Source organism: Corvus hawaiiensis, chromosome 4 (genome assembly GCF_020740725.1).
Source record: "Corvus hawaiiensis isolate bCorHaw1 chromosome 4, bCorHaw1.pri.cur, whole genome shotgun sequence".
NCBI classification, from domain to species: Eukaryota; Metazoa; Chordata; class Aves; order Passeriformes; family Corvidae; genus Corvus; species Corvus hawaiiensis.
Genome location: NC_063216.1, coordinates 20,256,245 through 20,277,278, shown reverse-complemented (window position 1 = coordinate 20,277,278; position 21,034 = coordinate 20,256,245). Strand labels below are relative to the sequence as shown.

The 21,034-nt window shown below is 41.5% G+C and overlaps 1 protein-coding gene across 2 annotated transcripts in view; it reads left to right on the top strand.

The window, feature by feature from the left end:
• Positions 1-2,559: 2,559 nt before the first annotated feature.
• BRAF (B-Raf proto-oncogene, serine/threonine kinase) overlaps positions 2,560-21,034 on the top strand; it is a 75,923-nt gene continuing 57,448 nt past the window's right edge. The window contains exons 1-2 of one of the 2 annotated variants that reach the window (XM_048301252.1): positions 2,560-2,722; positions 18,562-18,663. In XM_048301252.1, the coding sequence (XP_048157209.1) occupies positions 2,591-2,722; positions 18,562-18,663 (234 nt within the window). In that variant the 5' untranslated portion in view covers positions 2,560-2,590. The remainder of the gene's footprint in view (positions 2,723-18,561; positions 18,664-21,034) is intronic. The other variant, XM_048301253.1, reaches the window with a different exon arrangement.

The following is a 21,034-nucleotide window of genomic DNA, read 5'->3' as shown; positions in this document are numbered from 1 at the left end:
TCTTTCATCATGGTGGATTAAGTAGAGAGACCAAATGGTCACCACGTGAAGGAGTAGGAAGTTCCATTTATCACTAGGTGTGGATTCCCCCAATCAAAAGGAAAGTACAGTATGAATAGTCGATTTCTGTCTCCTTCCCACGCAACAACCTTTTAAAATAGTTCTTAGGTGTTTTTTTTAATCTCATGTATTTCGGGAAGTAACTCTGCTGTGTTTCCAGCATTGGACATTACTTCTCAGTATTAGGGTTTAGAACTGCAGCTCTTCAGTGGTACATCACATGTGATAAGAAAGTCTAGCAGAATTCTAAGCGAATGAAAATCTTCTGGAAATAATCAGAACCTCAGAAAGAAGAGACCCAACACTACTAAAAGCAGTAGGAAAGGTATTAGAAGTTACAGATTGATAGTAGTCTACTAATTCCGCTGCTAGGGTTATGCCCTGGACGTAAATTGCTTGGGGAATAAAATAGGGCTATGACTATGTTCTCTACATTGAGACTAAATTATCCCTTGGTATAAATTTCATGGAAATGAATGGACTTACTCTGTTAGTTAACCTATATTACTCTGTTGGCTTTTCCACAACAGGCTGTGTGCTGGGAGAACCATCTCCTATTACCTCTGCTGCCTTTTTCTTCAGAGATCAGAGAGATTTGTCCCAGTGTTCAGTCCTCAGCATGGCTGTGATTTTCCAGAGTTTGTGTGCATTTTTTCACTACCATTACACATTCCCGCCGCATAGCAGGAATGGCTGATAATTATCCTCTTCATTAGTGGCTATTAGGGAGAAATTTCTAAACTTGGCCAACTGCTTAGTCTGTACATTAGATTCTTATGTACTCGTGTAGCCTTTCTGTTGACTGCACTGCAGGGCTCCAGTCACAGGAAACCCCAGGCTCCTCTCTTAGCAAGTGTAGAATGTAAAAAAAATCAATTAAAATCCACTGAAATATTAAATTGAAGTTGCATTTATTCACCAGTTGCAACACTGCCAGTATTGAACTGCATTTGAAATGCTTTTCCACAGCAATGGCCCCAGTGTGAAAGGTGAAATAAAAACCTCAGTTCTCTCACCAGAATTATTAGGTTAAGAGGTTGTGTGGTTACATGTTCACAACTGAAGTGAAACAGAGATAAGGATCTTGCACTTGCAGGATTCAACCTAGTGTATGTTAGCTGGCTACCACAAAATATACCAGGCTGTGTTAGAACAGCCTTTCTCTGAAGTCCTGCTGCTGTTCTGGTACATCAGCTGTTCTTTGCAATGCCCTAAAATACTGTTGCCATTTTGAAATTTATAATAAAGACCTTTTCAGCAAGAAAACGGAAAACACCTAATTTAGCAGGTGTTTTATCTGCGTAAGCAGCATTTCAATGGGTGTGGCACACAGGGATGAGACGGGCCAAGGTTTTACTTTAGATGGGAACACACGGCCACTTTGGGGAAAGATGGCATTGGGAACAAGGCAGGGAGCACTTTCGGGGGACAGCAGTGGCTGCTGGCTCCAGCTCCTCCTCGCCTCCTGGCTGGAGGGAGCGGCATTCACCAATGCACCACTTTGGTCCCTGTGTCATTCCCACCAGGGCAGTGAAGGCCACGGTGATGCTGCTGTGTGCGCCCACCTCTGATCCCTGGTCAGCCAGACGTCCTGCCGTGCACACCCAGGGAAGACGAGATGGACACTCGGCAGCTAGGATCTGCTCCCAGAGCTCCCAACCCAGCCAGAGGATGGCACAGCGGTGTTCCCGAGGATTAGAAGGGGTCCCCACGTCTGCTGAGCCAGACCCGACCCTCCTCTAGCTTAGAGCACCCCGTGTGAACAGAGCACCAGCTAGGGCAGCCCAAGGCCTAAGTGCTGTCAGTGGAAAAAACGCGGATGTTTCATCGATCCTAGCGATCGATTCTTTTAGTTACCACTACAGTTACAGCCAGCAGGTTAACATGGGAATTTTGGAAGCGTCTGGCGCTGCCGCACGGTTCGTGTTTGTGAGGATTCACCCCAAAGCCGCAGCGCTGCTGTTTGCTGAGGGATGCCCCGCATCCCACTCGTTTCTCGTTTGAATTCCGCCGGCACCGCGGTCCCGTGTTTACCCCGCGTTTCCCCGCTGCCGGGAAGCACCCGCAGACCCCCCGGCAGTGGCGTTCCACCCCATTCCAGAGCCGGGTGTGCGCGGGGCTCCTCCTGTCCCGGCGCTCGCGGTTCCCGGCTCCCGCTCCCGGGACCGGTCCGGCGGGGGCGGCGCCGCCACTGCGCTCCCGCGCCACCAGGGGGCGCTGCTGCTGCGGCGGGCGGGGCCGCGGCGGAGGGGGCGGGGCCCGAGCCCACGTCCGAGTTCCCAGGGCGACGGGGCGGTCGCGCCGTGACGTCACGGTGCTTCCCGGTGACGTCAGGCAGGCCCATTCGCCGTGGCCGCGGCGATTCTGTGTGACGTCACGGGGCCGGTCGTGACGCGCCGGCGGCGCTGGGAGCGGGCCGGGACCGCGCTCGCCGCCCGCCCCTCGCACTACGGGTCGCGGCTGGGGCCGCCCCGGCGGCGGGGACGCGGCCGCCCCCGGCCCCGCCCTCGCCCCGGCGCTCCGGCCCAAGATGGCGGCGCTGAGCAGCGGCGGCAGCGCCGAGGGGGCCTCGCTCTTCAACGGGGACATGGAGCCCGAGCCGCCCGCGCTCGGCGCCGGCTACGCGGGGGGCGGCAGCGGGGACCCGGCCATCCCGGAGGAGGTGAGGCCACGCGGCGGCCGCGGCGGCCGCCCGCCCCCGGGGCTCGGGCCCGGCCGTGCCGGGGGCGGCCCGTGCCGGCGGGGGCAGGGAGCGGGGGCCGCGGCGGGGATGGTGCGGGTCCCGGCCGGGTTGCAGAGAAGCCCGGCTCGCTGCTCCTGCGGCCGTGGCTGCCGTGCCCGGCGGAGGTTTTATGTGGGGCTTTGCTATCGTTTCCCCCGATGGTTTTGAAACACTCGAAATGCATCTCAAAACAAGGTTGGGTTCGCTTCGCTTTGTGGACGTGCCTTTTGTGGACGTTTCGGCACAAAGCGTCTTAGGAAATGTAGACGGACAGGGCACCGTGGAGGCAGTGAGGATGTCAGGCCTCTGGTTGGTGTCTTTCTTACATACTTCCTGTGTTTTTGGGGCTTATTACTTAACTTCCCAATCCCACGGGGAGCGAGCGGTACTACCTGTTTTGCTGGGGTTGAACTGTGAGTTGCGAACGCTTCTGAAATGTTTTCGGAAGGGGGAGTAAACTGTGCGGTAACAACACAAGGTGCTTCGCAGATTCAAGCACTGTAGGCATCCAAGGCAGACCAAACTGCCATATGCCATGCCTCGAGTCTGTTCTGGAGGTAAATACAGATGCCAGAAGTTCTGCTGTTTTGTTCTCAACGTTACTCGCTGGAGAGTGTTTCAGCTCAGCTTTCCCTGGTGTGTCTGTGCAGTTGGTACGCGACCTCTCATCTCTGAGCAGCCCTGTGGCCCTGTGAGGAGCTCAGCCCACCTGGTAACCTCCCCTTCTGGCTCTGGGGGGAGAGCTTCCAGCGGGGAAAATGAGCTGGCTTGGATCAGCCACTCTCAGAGGGGTCCAGTTTGATTTTATTTATTAATAGTATACTGGATTATAATGGAATTAGTGAGTTGAGAAGTTTGAGAAGTGCTAGAGCTCATGCTGGGTAGATGGCCAGAAAGGAGAAATAGGAAAAGAGTCCGTCCCTTTGGATGTTTGCAAGACGTGAGGTTGATTCCCTCATCTTAAGGAGTTCCTGACTTATTTGTTGAAGGCAGGCAAAACTCAGCAGTACACATCTATTTTACACCTACCCAGCATGGTGATTAAATGCCTTGAGTAATGCCAGTCCAGTCTGAACTTTCCTGAGTAAGGAAAAACCCTCAGCTGGTTGAGAAACCCAAACACCTGAAGAGTGGGGTTTAACAAACGCACGCTTTTAGCAGCAAAGTGAGGTTAAAAAGCTTCTGAATTTCTCAGTTATTTCTGCCATTTAGAATAAAATCTATGGAATTAATCCAGTAACTGGTTTATAGTGTGGCCCTCGAAACAATAACATCAATACAGCTGAGCTACTTAGTTAAACTGTAGTATAAGAGAGAAGAGAGGGAAAAGCAGTTGCAAGAGGCAAGAATTTTTTTAAAAATAAGTTTTCATACTAAAGGGGGTATTTGTGACACTGCACTAAGTCACTTGAACTTCAAAAATGTTTTAGAGTACGTCAGTCATTAGATTTGATTCCAGTTGGTAAATTACATAGTGTGGCTGCTTCTGCTCTCATCCTGAATATCTTCCCTGGATGAGGCAGAGAGACAAGTGGTCCACCTGCCGAGCAGAAAGGTTGATATGTTGTCAGTATGGGTGGAAGTAATTGGGAAGTGTGTGGGGGCTAGTCTTGTATTATTTAAAAGCCAGCTTCTTATGTGTTGGAAATACTGAAGCACACAAGGTCTCAAGGCAGAGCTGGTTGTAGAGTTTTTGTTTTCTGATGTGGTTTTGTTCTGTAGTTAGCCAGTTCTTCCTCAAGTTGTAGGTAATTAAGTTTTGTTTACAGTATAAGTCCACCTATTACTTCACCTAGATCTGTACCTTAATGAAGTTCAAGCCCAAAAAATTGCTGACACAGTTAAAATGGAAACTGTCCTTAATACTAAAACAAGCCAACCTAAAGTGTAATGCCAGTTCAAAGTGACATAAGTCAGAAAAATACCGAAGTGCTTGTAACTGACTCATGCTTGTAATGTAAGTACATGTTCTAGTGTTTTGTTTCATTGCTTCAAGACAAGGTAAATCTAGGCTTAAAAGTAACCTTGCTATGGAAGCCTGTCAAGGAGCATGACCTTACTTACTTAAGGTAATACCTGAAAGTGTTTCAGTTCCTATAGTCTTTAGGGAAATGCAGTCCTGATTTCCAGAAGGCAAACCTTCAGTCCTGCACTCAGTTTCTGCTTTTGAAAGGGGAGCAGACAAGAAGAATTTCTGACAGATGTTGAAGTCATCTTACACACACTTGTATATTAGAGCCCTCTGGTAGAAGACATGTTCTGTACTGAGATTTTAATCAAGTGCTCTCTGTTGGTTACAGCTACATCACTGGCCCTTATGAATTCTTAAGGGTTGGAAAAAGAAGTTTAATCGATGTTGTTCAGCTCATGACCAGTTCTTAATCAAATAGTGAATTTATGTCTTTAAAAGTTGCTTTGGTAGCCTAAGTACCATTACTAAAAATCTTCTAATAGTGAGTATTATAACTCTTCTAATAAATAGTATAATAATTGCTAAACCTTTTTTCCCCCTATATAAAATTCAAAGTTGGTAAGGGTAGTTGCCCATGCAGTCATAGAGAAGATGTAGGAACTGGGTACTTATTGGAGACAGAAGGATTTCGAAAGGGTAGGGGCAAGTGCATTTAGCAGGAATTTTTTCCTCTCCCACTCACGGTTTGGTTGCTGGTCCTGGGAGGCCTCGGATGCGAGCTGGCGTCTGCAGGCACAGAGGTTGGCTTCTTCCCCAGCATGAATTCTCGGGACAAGAGATTGTTTGGATGGAAGGTTTTCAGAGCATTACAGGGTTGTTGATAATAGTAAGGAGTGTGTGACAGCTGGGAGGAAGGGTTCTGCTCTTGTTGCTAGAGATTATTTACACTAATATTAAATAATTCAAATGGGATTTTCTGTACTCGGAGCTTCGTGCCCTAAACTGCTCTTTGTAAGACAAAAATTACTTTGAAGGCTGTGAAGTGAGGGCCTGAGCTGCTGGATGGTCATTTTCTAGGCAGCAGTGCTGGAATTTATCCTGCATGAATATTAGTTATAAATTTAGAAACCTTAACCCTATGGAACAGATTTAAGAGTAAAATGGAGAATGGATGAAAATATATATAACATGAAGATAGAATGAAAAGGCACCTCTAACCTTACAATATGAAGTAAGTGGTGGGTTCTCATAAGGCAATGTAGGTACATGAAGCAAAAGTGGGGTTGATTTTGTTGCAGTAACATTTAGGGAACCTCTGTTCCTGGGTATTAGAACAACTTTTCTTTAGAGTATCTATTTCTCTAAAGAGTTTACAATTAAACATGCTATTTATTTGGAAACTTGAAACCATATGAGTGGTTTTTTACTTCACTGCTTTTACAGTTTTGGGAATACATTTTATGTTCAATCTCAATTGTTTCCTTGCATTTGTATTTAGTTGTTGAACTAACTTCATAATCTGTGAACGGCATCCTATTTAATTGTGAGGACAAGTTAAAGTAGAGCTGCATGTGAAGCATCTTGTAGGTAATATTCTGCAGTAATATATCTGAAAAGATAAGTGAAATAATTTTCTTTTACATAGCATGGGAAAGGCCGTAGCTGAATACTATGTCTGACTTTGGGTCACAGCTTCAAGAAATGCGTGGTCTAGCTGAGGGGAGTCTAGAGCAGAATACTAGCAGTGATGTCAAGTCTGGAAGGTCAAAGCTTTGAAGACTCAATAAAATCTGAAGTTGTTTTAAAAAGAAATGGAAATTGTCAAGTCTGATGCAAAGAAGAATGCAAATAACCTGTTTGCCAGGCTTGTAGTGATTACTGCCAGAAGTAGTGAGTTTAAGTGGTGGCAAAAGAGATGGTTCCGTGTTACTATGAGATGTTTTTCTTTATGGCTAGGAATAGTGAAACATGAAAATAGACTTTCCAAACTTATCTATAAGCTGTTCATTAGTAGACTGTCACCTTAACGGGCAAATATATGTCAAGAGTGATGGGGGAAGGTTGATCCAGGTGTAAAAAAAGACAGAGACTTTGGTAACCTCTCATCTTCTTTTCCATAGGTTTTTTATGATTTATTTCTGGCAAGGTAGATTGAACATTAGAACACAACCTTGAAATACTTAGGTTTAGTGGGGGTAGTAGAAATTTCTGCTTATGATGCTTTTCCCAAAAGGGAATAGGATTAACATCTCTGTCCTGTGATGGCTTGTTTGATTACACAAAACTTGCTTAATAGAGTGGTGGCTCCTTCTGGAAAGTTGTGATGTCTTGGGAGGCTTGTTTCTTATCTGTGTGAATATCTACAAACTGGTTGGGAACAAAATGTTTACTACTGATTTATTTTTTTTCTGATTTATGGTCTTGCTTCTTCATTCCCATTTGTATTTTGTTGTAGTTTTTAAACTCAAAGATCTTTTATTTTTAAAGCTGTTCTAGTAATACCTTTCTTGACACTTGCTTAGCCAGGAATGGCAACTCTTGTTGTATGAAGTTAAAAGTACTGTAGACCAAATGAGATTTGGTTTGTGGTTGGTTGTTTTGTGTTTGGTTGGGTTTTTTTAATGCAGCTATCTTTTAACACAGACTGATAACCCCCAGAATTTCCTTAAGGCTGCAATATTCCACTAACAAATCTCTAGTTCAGTTTAATTGTTATATCTGTAGAAAAATTTGACTGCATGAAATCTTTTGGAGGGAAATTTATTTAGAAAGAAATCTAATTTTATTTTTACTTACAAGGGAAAAAAAAAAAGGTTTTGATTGACCATTAAATTGCTAATTCTCTTCCAGTCCAGCCTTCCAAGGAAGCTGTTTCAGATTTAATGGAGGGGATTTTTTTGAAACAGTTTTGGCCAAGTGCAAGTTTTATTTTCAGTTTGAACCACTCACTTCTGAGGGGTGGTGAAATGTACAGTGTATCAGAAATGCCCTGTCATAATTGTAGTCCCTATGGTTGCTGCTGCTCCCTGTCACTGCAGTTAGATCCAAGTCAATCAAATGGTTCTGTGACACGCAGAGCTGGAGGTTTTGCCCTTTCCTGTGCCCACGTTACACCTCTCAGCCAGATCTACTCCCTTGCGCCCACATGGTACCAGTAGGTCCTGTCCTGAATTGACTGCACTCACTAGTACTGAAGAAAATCAGCATTGCTTTTGCTGGATTCATTTTCTGCAAACTCAGTGAATGCAATCTCCTCTACATGAGGTGCACCCAGTGAGTTCCAAAATGCTTGTGACATCTGAAACTAAAGGAATGTGGTTAGGGGGAATAGTGGTAGTATGGTGTGTGTGTCCCCCCTTTTCTCTTTGGTTTTTGTAAATCATTTGTCCCTTAAAGCTGCACTGGGGCCTTAATTTTTTTTATATTTGAATGAGAAGTTTCGCTCAGATGAAACTTCCTTAGCTGGACTTGGCCAGGTTTAGGTCCTGACACCTTAGACTTTATGGTCTTGAGCTTCTCCTGCCAGATTGTAACAATCTTCTTTGGTCTCTCTGGAGTCCTTCTGAGCATGCCTTTTACAGAAATAGGATTGCATGCCATAGCTTTGCCAGTGTGCCAGGGATGTGAAGGTGTCTGTGAGCTTCTTGTGTAGCAAGTGTTCGTTTCCAACAGCCTTGACCACGTGAGAGTTCTGGGTACAGTATTTCGTTTTGTGAGGTGTGAGATGCTTTTCATCATTTTCAACTGTTCACACATCTGCGTGTGAACACAGCTACTTTCTCATAGCTAGTGCAGGATAAAGTCAGCCTGCAATATATACATTTTCCTTTGCTTCAGCTTTTTTATTCCAGTTGCTCTTGAGCTTTTTGGGCATACAATGGAATCCTCCTAATCCTCCCTCCTGTGCACGGCTTCTTTCCAAAACGATGAAACACATATTCATTCAACTGATTCTCTCTTCTGTGGCCAGTGCTAACGAAGGCTGGTTGATGCAGAATTACATGCCTTTTCTTTTTTTTTTTTTCCTCCTGCTTAAGCCCCCCCTTGCTGCAAGGGTTTGGCTTGTTACTCCACCTTTTTAGCATTTGCGAGTTTTGGAGGAGTGGCAGCAGTGCCTTTCTTTATTCTGTTTCTGATGATGTTTTATGAACGTGGACCCTAGCAAGAAAGAGTAAAACAGGCAAAAGTCTAATTTGTAACCTTTCTCTTTGACTAGGTGCTGTCAGTTCAGGCAGGAGTTTTGAGGGAGCAATGCCGCCAGTTATCCCACCATGACACTCTCCAACCAACATGAGCATTTAAGATCAGAAAACAGAAACTCCCTTCAAAATGGAGTTTGTTGTGCAGTGCCAGATACAGTGCTCAGTATCAAATGAATTTTCCACACTATCTGTATGAAATTCAGGAGATCATGAGAGTGTGTTTGAGCACTGAAAGGCACTTTTGTTTTTCTGAGGTTCTGATTGGGTTAAATATTTTCGTGGGTTCTCCCAGTATACCTGCACAAAGCTTAGCATGAAGGGGCAATTCAACTTCTACGTGAAACATACCAACTTTGTTTAAAATCTTTCTTCTGGGAGACAAGCAAAAAAGGCTGGTAATGAACGACTGAACTTAGTTTTCAAAATGTATTGCATAACTAAGTGGCTAGGAAATTTTTTTTTTGACCCTAGAAAGGGGGATACCAGCTCTAATATCTTGATCTGTTACATAGTGAGGCCTCTTGAACAGTATAGTTATTAGTAAAGCTGTTGTTAGATGCATCCATAAGTAATAAAGTAAGTAGTAAATACTTTCCAAATGCAGTTACATTGTGTTCAGGTAACATTTTCTGACACTTGGAGCACAGACACGGTAATTTTTTTCTCCCCTTTAGCTCAGTTAAAGGGTTTGTTTTGAAGGCAGGCATTTCTGGAGGCTGAATAGTGTGTCTAGGGTTTTTTCCTCTCTTTAGTACAAGTTATTCATTAATGGTGTTTGAAAAGCGCTATAAAATCAACCTGAAATAAAATACATCATTATGACTAGGAACTTGGTAGTATCTATATGTTTGGAACTGGATGGTTGTATATTGGTACCTCAATCTTTGATCTGGTTTTGAAAATTTATTCATTAAACTTAATAGGTCAAATATTCTCTATAATAGGTTTAAGTAATGTAGATTTAAATATGAGTCTTTAGTATCATCTGAGGTAGCTTTCAGAAAAGATTTCTTTAAGCGTTCTGTGATTCTGCTAGAATAGTTTGTACTGTCTCTTGTGACATTTTTAAGCCTATGTAAATCATTGAAAATTGATGTAACTTTTTCTAGATTCTAGGTTAAGTAGTTAGTGTAATTTTTTTTAACTCTCCTAATTCTACCATGGGTGGCAAGGAGCCAATTCTGCCCTTTAATTTATTTCATTTTCCAAGGTGGTACTGGAGTTGCTAAGGCAGGGTGGTCTGCTGAGTAGAACATAGAGTGCCATTTAGGAGAATGTGGTTTCTGTGGCAGTTCCTGTTTGACTGTTTCCTTTGACTAGGAGCATATTACTTGTGTTTTAAAAATAAAAAAAATAAAACAAGTACGTTTGCTCTATTTCAGTGTGGAGATCTGTTTGTGATAAAAATAGGATACCTTAATTTCTTTATTGGATCAGAGATATTTCTAAACAAGCAGAATATATTTGTACTCGACCAACAATTCCAGCTGTCTTACATTTTCTAATCAGTTGGTAGGAAACTATGCACAGTAGTTACTATGTAGTAACAGTTTAGTGGTGGAATATTGCAAAGTGTATAACAAATTATTTTATGGATTGATAATATGAACTTTTAAATAGGCGCTGATTATCTTTTCTGGATAGTCTAATTAATTGTGTATTCTAGCAAGGAGAGAGAAGAATTAAATTCTGTAGTTCAGCTGAAACTGAGTTTATTTGTTTTGTCATTTTAATGAATGTGACCCAAGCTGTGTAAGAGCTCTGCTGGACGAGCATTTACTTCTCATAGGCAATTATTGTAATTAGCTGTCTGGCTGCTTGCTTTCCATCACAAATGTGACTTGTGTTCAGCTTAAGGTGTTCAGAGAAATACTCGGGTGTATTCATGATAATCTTTTTTAAATGTCATGGATGCATGGATTTAATGTTATTGAGATTCTGTGGTAGTTACCTGGCTAAAGCAAAATTGCCTTCTTAAATGGGTTAGAAGATCTGGATAGTTTATTTCCTCTTTTATTTTTTTTTTTAAGCCTATTACTGTCTCGGGAGAAGGTGTTGAATTCATGCATGTAAATACAGTGAATTGTTCCCGAACTCCGTCTGTGCGTGATCCTCGTGACTACTGAATTAGTATCAAAGTGAATAAGAGGGACTAGTAGTACTGCAGCACAAAAGCCATGAGGAATATGGAATTAAAGATTTAGTTGTGCAACTGGTGGTTAATGATTTAAATGAAGGGTAGAGGCAGCTCTTATTTTTCCACACACTGCTGTTCTACTGTGGTACAGAACATTTGTTAACTTTCCTTTTTATAGAGCTTGGAGGCAAATTCTACTTAGTGGCAAGCAGCAAAGATGGCAGGTGGTGGAAAAAGTAGGAGAATGAAAGAGAATTGAAACCTAAACAGGAAGGCTGCTGCTTCATGGTAGCCTGAATCCATCTAACTGTGAGCTATAGAGAGGAAAGGTGACTTTTTTCACCAGCTGAGGTGATCACTGGGTCCTTTGCCAAGCTGTTTTAACACAGGAGACTGGCAGAAAGCTTACCTTGACAAAGAGAACAATTTTTTACTTGTTTAACATACTGAAATGGTTCAGCCAAAGGTTTGTGTTATGGAGAAGGAGTAAGGAAGAGAGCAGGGGTAAATAGCCAAGGACAATATGATAATTGCACCCTCCATCTCACCTGGTGTGAGCTGCAAAGCAGTCAGTGCCTAAGGCTCTGGGTGGCTTCATTCTTACAGAGAAACTGCTTGGTTATTGTTGCTAGCAACAGGTTATGTTACAAGGACAGACTTCACTGAGCTTTATGCTTTGTAATTTTTGAATTTATTTAAAATATGTTTTTAAACACTTGTAAGGAGCATTTGAAGTCTGAATTCCTTTGTTAAATAGGAGGCAACTTAAGGGCCTGACGGACTGAAAGGCTGTTTATTCTGCTTTAAGAGTAAAGCTGAATGATGAGCAATTGAGTTTGTGTTTAGAATTAATGAAAGCAGAAGACATAGATTACTCTCAGTTGCAACTGATGGTTTGCAAAGAAATGAGTTTCTGCTGTGAAGTCTTCGAAGATGGTACTTTGATACTTGAGTGTTAACTTAGATGCTTCCTAGTTTTTTGGAGAAGGGTGGAAGTTTTTGGGTGTTTGGTTTTGGTGGGATGGTTTTGTTCAACAGGAGCAGTGTCAGATGCAGCTGGAACCTGCACTGCTAGTTACAGGTTAGTCTTTCCTTCCTAAAAATTGTTACCTGTTAAACGGAAAGTAGATTCTCATCTTGAGACCTTTTTAATATTTAATTAACTGCTGTGCTTACAGCAGATGCTCACTGATCACATTACTGTATTAATTGACCTAGTTATGATCCTAGTTGTCAGACAGGATAGTACTGAAAATGTTGTACCTCTTCTTGAGGATTTTCCTTCCTAAATACAGTCTTGTACATCTTCCCTAAAGCCATTCGTCGTGAGTCTAGAAAGATACCTTCATAGGCTTTTGTGGAAAAAGAGGTAATGAATCCTTTTTCTCCTGGCTACAGTTACTTCTGTAGATATTGTTGTTTGTAACTTATTTACTAGTCTGTGTTTGTAAATTTTACTGACTCATTTTGAACTGCCTACATACAGACTTTGAGAGTGTTTCATTGTTGGCTATCTCAGACATTGTAAAGGACCTATAAATAAAAAGGATAAAAATGATTCACTGAGATTAATAAAAAGTTGCAAACTATGAACTAGGAAAGGCAAGCTTGATGTTGACCTTCATGTCACATGTGTAAACTCTCATGTGAAAGCCATTGCAAGCTGGTTTTCAATTCAGTGAAGTTTTTCAGCTGTTGTTTTCAAGTGTTGTCACACTTGTTTTATAAAAGTTTTAACTGCACTGTTGAAAATGTGGTAAGCATGAAGAGCCAGGAGAGTAGGAAAAGTGGAGAAATTAACACAGTGGATGTGCAACTTGCAAGAAGCTTCCACAGAGGGATGGAGAGGAGCTATAGCGTGGAATACTGGCAGAAGGAAAGGACTCTCCATCCCACTGGCTGTGCTTGTTGCAGCACATGCCTGCAGAAAATGAGAAGCAAGCTTAGTAAGAGTTAAGAAGAGGACTGGGACCAAGACAAGTGAGGGGGGAAAGTACCTGAAGGAGGTACCAAAGTGTGAGAGAGAGGCAATAGTGATTGTCAGCATAGAAACTCAAACCCACATATTCTGCGTCTTGCCATGCAAATGGTTTGGTGGAGCACTCTGTTATTAACCCCATTCCTATGTCCTTTTGCCTATCTTTCACCCAAGCATCTCACTTTCAAGTCAGTTAATATGTTAGTCCAGCTAAGGACAGTCTCATACATGACAGCATTCTTAAGTGTTTTCTGACAAAGTGGATCCTTGCTCAGTGAAGCAAACAATTGAATTGTTTGTGTAAGAAAGAAGCTTGAAAGGACTGATTGGAATAGTATTGGATAGATATTGATGATTTTGTCCTTCTTATGAAGCAGTTTCCAAATGAAATGCTTAATTTTTTAATTTGTTTGTTCTTTAATTACGTTGTTAGTTCTATCAGAGTATTCTCTGTCATCACCAAGTGTGGTAATCCAAATTCAGGACATACTGTTCCTGGACAAATAAAGGCTTTTTTTTATTTTCTTACAGAATAGATTTGAACTTTCAGTGTCTTCTACCAAATATGAATCATACACCTTCGAGTTGGGATGTGCTGCAAGATTTGAGTAGTGATGCCAGGTGCAGAAAGTATGAAAGATAAGTTTGCTTTGTGATGTCTCAGGCGCTGCACATTTTGACAAGCAGCAAGGGATGCGAAAATAACTTTGTAACTTAACCTTGCATGTACCCGAGATTATTGTCCAAAGGCTTCTTGAGCTCTCTCAGGCTTGGTGTTGTGACCACTTCCCTGGGGGGCACTGGAACAGGCTCCTGGTGTGACTCCTGGGGATGGTCCTATTCAGGGCTGGGAGTTGGACTCAATGATCCTTGTGGGTACCTTCCAACTCAACATATTCTGTGGTTTGTGCAGCCATGGTCTTCCCTGAATAGAATGGGTTTAGGCTTCTACTGTATTTGACTTGCCTCCGGCTTGAAATAGGTCATCATCTTTATTGCATTGTAGGGGAGTGCTTATTTGCAAAATTAATGCACAATTATCCACAATAGGCAGATTCAAGTTGATATATTCCAGTGTATCTGGAATATTTCCAGTTGTCTGGCTGCCTGTGTCTATGTTAGCCTGCGTCAGCTTCCTTGTGTCAGCAGCACTAAAAGGAGAATCAAATCTAATCTCTTGTGATAGAGAATAACCTTAACCTAATGCTACAAGATAGGCCAGAAACATTTATTTGATGCTTTTTTTGGAAAAATGATATGGTTATCCAAGCTGTAAAGGATTCATTACTTTTTTATAGAACTACAGTTCAGACAGTGTCTCAAATCCCCATTCCATTTCCTATGGAAAGGGACCGGACTCGCATGCGGGCAGTACTGGATGCACTGCAGGTTTACTTTAAAATTCATTAAGATTTCCAGCAACTGTCTCTGAGGCTGCCATCGATTTTTGTATTTCTGTAAGATACTTCACAATTGTGGTTTTACAGTTTCCTACAGGTGTGGGTTTCATAAATATAGTGGAGTGCTCATAAGAATAAGAAAAAAAATAGGTCTGTTCTTTCTTAATAACTTTCAGGCAGTTTTCTTTTACTTCTCAAAAAGTGTGAATAAAGAGTGGATAAAGGGATTACTTTAATCTTTAAAAACTTGGGTTTATCTTGTGGTGTAGGAACAAGCTCTTTGGTCCGGAACTGATTGATGAAAGGATTCCATATGCCATGTTTTCGGTGTCTCTGTTGTTAGGCAGTTCTTTGCTGCTGTCCTGGAATGTATGTGCTTATGGGCAATGAGACCCTTCCTAGGCCAATTTTGCACAGTTGGATTTTATTTGGATAGTTTAAAGGAACCTGTGTATCTGTGAGTGCTGCTGAACTCCAGAGGTGTGATTCTTAAGAACTTAGTGCTTCAGGGTGCTTTCCACAGGGAAGATGGGGCTCTATCTTGGCTCAAGTTCTGCAAGGCTGGGCTGTGCTTATGCCACAAACTAAGCTGAGTTGTCTGAACAAGCAAATCTGCAAGGAGGAAAGATGGGCTGAAGTTGCTGGCTCTGCTGGCTGTGAAAATGCAACAGGGATGGTGAAGTTTTCGTGAAGCAAAAGCTGTGGGTGCTGTGGTGGGCAGCAGCAGACTTTTCTGAGTCACGTGAGGTCATTTGTTTTGGGTTCCAGTTAGGAAAAGACTCGAGTTCCTTCAATTGAATTGAAGTAGCAATAGATCCTGCATAATAAGATGCAGCATACCTGCACAGGGGTTAATTCTCAAGCCAGCTACTTAAGGATTGCTCTGGACCACAAAAAAATATCTTAGAGTATTCACAGATGTGGGAAGCCAGAAGGTAAATTTGCTCTAAGTAAATATAAGTTCAAGTTCCCACTTAAAAGGAAATTGTGAAGCTTGGAAATTTGTTATGGCATATGTGTTCTTGTGCTAGAAAATATGTGTTCTTAGGCTAGAATATGCTAGTCAATACTAGATTTGTGAAAGTTCTCATCTTGTCAGAAGACTTTTGATGAATATGGCACACAAAATAGCTTTTCCATTTCTATGAGCAACAAGTAATTATTTGTTGCTATGGCTGACTTTGATAAATTTCCTTCTGCCTTCAGCGTACTTTTAACTGTATGAGGAGCCTTTCTAAGATTATAGAAATCCATATTAAGTTTGACTGTAAGATTCACTTGTGAAAAGGCTCTTGGTTTACTGCAGAGATATATACTAGGTAATTCAGGGCAATGTTTTCTGTTCCTCTGAGAAATTTTGTCTTCCATTAAACTGTATTTTCAGCTTCTTCAAGTGAAGATATTTTTACAGTGATTTTAAAATTTCTTTCATCGATCGTAAGATCACAGAATGGTTTGGGTTGGAAGGGACCTTAAAGATCATCTTGCTTCAACTGCCCTGTAATGGACAAGGAGCCTTCCACTAGACCAGGTTGCTCAAAGCCCTGTCCAACCTGGCCTTGAACATTGTCAGGGATGGGGCACCCACAATTTTGCTGGGCAACCTAAATTAGTCAGGTTCCACTTGTCATGATATTAACTTTGCAGGAAGATCTCTGCCCTTGTTAGAGGCTGTTTGATTCTCTTGCCAATGTTTTCAAAATAACATGCTTCCATTGTGCATATTGCTGGTTGTGTTATATTTGTTATTTGGTATTTTTACTGTAAGAGAAGAGAGAAGCAAGGTTCTGGTTATGGGCACAAAACAGAAAATAACATGAGCAGGGAAGTTACTCATAATGAAAAAAGTATTTGGAAACTCATGTGGCAGGGGCTCATTCTCCTTGGCACTGGTGAGGCCTTGCCTGAAGTACTCTGTCCAGTTCAGGGCTCCCCAGTACAAGAGAAACATGGTTATACTGGAGAGCTGTGCTGGCTGTACTATCCAGTGAAGAGCCACAGAGATGATGGGCAATGGAAAATGGAGCCAGGCTGTCTTCAGCAGTGCCCAGTGACAAGACCAGAGGCCGTGGACACAAAATGAAACACAAGGAGGTTCCTTCTGAACATCAGGAAATATTTTTACTGTGAGGGTGACTGAGCACTGGCACAGCCTCGGGGAGGTTGTGGAGTCTCTATCCTTGGAGATGTTCAAAAACCATCTGGACATGGTCCTGGGCATCCTGCTTGAGGAGGAGCATGGACCAGATGACTTCAAGAGTTCCCTTCCAACCTCAAATCCTTCTGCAATTCTGTGTTGCTTTGTCAGTGAAGAATCTTCCCTCTTCACCTTCCTCATTGCCAGGCAGTTAAACAGTAAATTGTTCATTTTGATGAGGAAGACCTATGCTGGGTAAAATTGCCAGAATAACCAAACAACAGACATTTCATTAGGTACTAATAAACCTATTCCTGAAGGTAATCCTGAGGTAATTCCTAAGATTGCCAGGAATTTTCAGTATCTGCAGCCCAGGTTAACAGCAGCATGTTACCAATTACATGGTAAGCAAACATCCTGAGTCTTACATCGAACAGGTTAATTGATTCAGTGTTGATTCATGCTTGTTCTTTTCACCAAGCATACAACTAGCCCTTGCCATCTTGGGAAAAACCAACCAAATACAGAAAACCTTCTCTTTGCTGCTGGCTGTCAGTCCTAGGTTCAGTGATAAATGATTGCAAGTTGAGAAGCAAGTTGACTCCCACCATTGCCTCAAGGGAATTTACATACAGAATACTTGAGTAGCACATTCTTTGGTATCCCCCCACTCTCACTTTTTGTAGTTTGGTTTGCTTGTTCCTGAGTGAACTATTTTTGCTCAACTGTAGCTTCTTAATGAAATCTTTGTTCTGGTACCTGTTCAAAAAATTGGGCTAGAAGTGGATCAGTCATTAGTTTACTTCAGGAAATTGCTGGCAGATAACTGATACCTAGAAATAGAATGGGTAAATAAGGTGATGTGCAAAATGCAAGTTCAGTATTTTAGAATTTGTTTATTTGTGAACTTCTCAATTTACATATTAAAACCTGGTTTGGTCCATCTTGGATTGCATCCTATTAATGGTGCCTACTTTAGAATATGAAGTTATTTGCATAGGTTTTTTTTGCTGAGGTAGGTTGTCACAATTTGTACATGCAGACTTGATCTTGAGACTATGTATTATATGTTATAATCCATGAAGTAGAAAAGAGTTATCTGGAAAAGGTAACAGGAATCTTTAAACTATCTTTGGAAGAAGCATCCTAGGGTGACCCATCCTAGCTCTAAAAACTGATTGAATAATTTTTTCTGATAAGTAGTCTGAATAACAGTATGTATGAAGGAGCAATTCTCCTTTCTTCCTTCCTTGTCCTCTGCTATAAGTTTCTCATTTTGCTTGGACTTGCTTCTTACATCAGTGTGCCATTATTGCTTTAAAGGTTCGGTCTTGTGCTTTGCTGCCTTTTTTAGGTATAAATTTGGATTCATAATACTGTTCACCTACAGTAGTGTCCAAGTCCTAAAGTGAACTCTTTCCAGTTGTGAAGAATGAGTAGCAACATGAGTGCTTTCACAGTTCAGTGCTGTAGGTCATCTCTGTGTACAGGAGGTAAATGTCTTTTTCAGGTCATGTCCAAGGTCTGTAGCTCGCAGGGTAGACTGAATATGGAAGTTGAGATATAGAAGGTGCTCTTTAAAATCAAGACATTCTATTGCCATGTAAATTGAACACTAGGTCTGGGTTTGTGAGTGTTGTTTACATACGTTGCTTAAGGTTTCATAGAAAAACTCCTTAACTAAATGTTGTAGTACTGTACAAATTGGCTTACTAAGTCTTGCAAGGAAAATACTTAATATGATTGATAAACGAGGAAAACAAGCCATTCTTAGAAGTTGTTTATTCAATAGGTCCTGAATTTTAAAACTAAATTTAAGGTTTTTTCTGTTTATTTCAGAAGCAAGCTGTTACTGAAACTGGATGGACAGGATAGCCTTTTGCACTCCTTTATTGATAATTAAAATTTTTATTATGGACTTCTCTTACTAAATATCAAGAGATTCTTGTTTTGTTCTAGGACAGATTCTGTAGGCTTCTTTTGATGATTAAATATTTTAATTTTCTGTTCTAGGTGTGGAACATCAAACAGATGATTAAATTGACACAAGAACATATAGAAGCACTGCTAGACAAATTTGGAGGAGAGCATAACCCACCATCAATATATTTAGAGGTAAGTTTACATTCAAACAATTGTGGTTAGATTAATGTTGTGTTATCTTAATCTTACAGGAAGCATCTGAGGTTAAATCTGAGAATACCTGTAGTAAAAGGGAATATTCTCCTTGTGCATTACTTTACCCTTTTCTAAGAGATAGAAAGGAACTGTATGGGATTCAGTAGGGGAAGATCAGTGGCACGGTGTAAAATAATGTTGGTGCAATTGAAATGTCAAGCCCCTTTGTAGGGGCCAGGGGAAAGAAGATTGTGTTTATAATGGAGAAAGTCATGCTCTGTTAAAAGCCAATATATACACATGAAAACATTTTGTAAGACTAGCTTTGCCTTTAAAGCAGCTGACTTCCCTTTTTTTCTCTTTGAAAAATGATCACGTATAATCCAAAAAATTGCATAAGTAGAAGGGGACTTCTTAAAGAAATACATAAAATTGTGGGGTGGAATAAAATTTTTAAGCCATTTTTAATTTGTAAACTAACTACAAATTCAATGTCTGTATTCTTTCATCATTCCAAATTCATAGAGTTTCATTGACATAGGACCATTAAGAGCTTAAAGAGCTGCATGCAAAAGTTACCTCTATTAGGAATTAAATGGGCATCACGTGCTTCAAACCTGCCCTTTTCATGCTTCTCTCAAGTATTGAAATAACTGGAGGTCAACCAGATTTCTTTTGTAGTCCTTTTATTTGTAATTGCTGCCTAAAGGTACTGGGTAATTAAAAATAAAGATCTCATTATTTGAGGTACTTCTAGCTTTTAGCTTAATATGTCAGAGCAGGGTGCTAGGTTGATTATACAAATGTTGACATTATGTCCTTAAGGTCAAATGAGGCCCTCAGCAGTTGCTTTACTTATTGCTAATGTGAAATGAGAGTATTGAATCAGTACTATCACTATTTTATCCACTCTGCTATATTTAAGCACACCTCTGTTTTCACATGAACCAGTTCATTCCATATATCTAGAATTATTATTGCCACATGCAGTGGGTTTTGTTAGATTGTGTATCAAACCTCAATAATAATAATGAACTTAGTCTGGATTTCAGGTAGGGAAGTTGTTAGTTCATCACAGCCATTTATCACTTGCTTTTATTGAAACTATAACCAAGATCCATCACTGGAAGCTCTATGTTTGTTCTGTGGATCAATGATAGGGAAAAGAGCATTTGCAGTTATAAATATGTACTGGGAAATGATTACGGCAGCATAAAGAGTAAGTCTGGAATAGTTGGTGACCATAAAGCGTGAAGCTGAAAGCAGATGAGCACGTTCAAGGGATCCGTGTGCCACTGAGATGGAGCTGCAGCTCTGGCTCATCAGCATGGTAGGGCAGCCCTGTGAGGCAGAGCCGGGTGTTCCTCTGCTGCAGCGAGTTCTGCTGGATCATGAGCGGGGCTTGGGACGAGTAGTGCTGGTACTGACTAGGGAGCCACAAGCCATTGGGAGGAAGCTGAAAGGGGCTGACATTGTGCTTTTTCAGTTGAGTTATCCCATGGGACAGTGAGCCCTGTGGAAAGAGCCTGCCATTGTTGAAATGAAATGCTTGTTCTTCCCAGCTCTTTGCTATGTGGTTCTTCCGCTTCCTTTGTTCACGTACTTGCAGTACTGGCAGTGACTAAGCCACTGCCAGTCACTAACCTGTAAGGAAAATATTCTGGTTTTGCTTGATTACTTTACCATCCAGGTAGTAGTTTGAATTTGATCATGATGAAGTCAGTGAACCCCAAAGCTGGGGTTGAGATTAGGAAAGGGAAAAGAGTTTGCAGCTGTGAGCCAAGAACTAGAAGATGGTGTGAGAGAGGAAAGGAACCTTTTATTTGGATGGTCACTAGCATAGATTAGATCATCCTCAGATGCATTTATCAAGGTGAACAGGATTAAATGCTGCAGACTTGTAATTTGTTTAGTGTGTAGACTTCCTGTGGTAGAACTAAAGTGTGAAAGAAATAAAAAGAAGAAATCTATTACTGAGTGCCAGATACAGTTAGAAGCAAGATTACTCTCTACCCTTGACTGTTCATTTCAATCCAATAGCAGTTGTCTAATGTGTCCTTTCTTCACCTTTCCCACCTTTTGGCTGCTTTTGGCTTGGTCAAGACAGGACTTGCTTTCTGTTCTCAGTATTTACTTGGCAGCAATTTATCTGAATCTAACCTGTCACTGCTAGAGCTCATGACTTTCTGTATTCCATCACTTGTCAGAGAAAGGGCCAGAAAAACTCTGGTTGCAGCATGGAAGGACAAAGCTATATGTAAAAAGTTTTGAATGTAGTGTGATAAAGTGTGAAAGAATGTGTTTGCCTCTAGGAGATGCAGAACTAAGAAAACAAAGTAGTTTGGATACAAATAAAAAGATGTCTGTC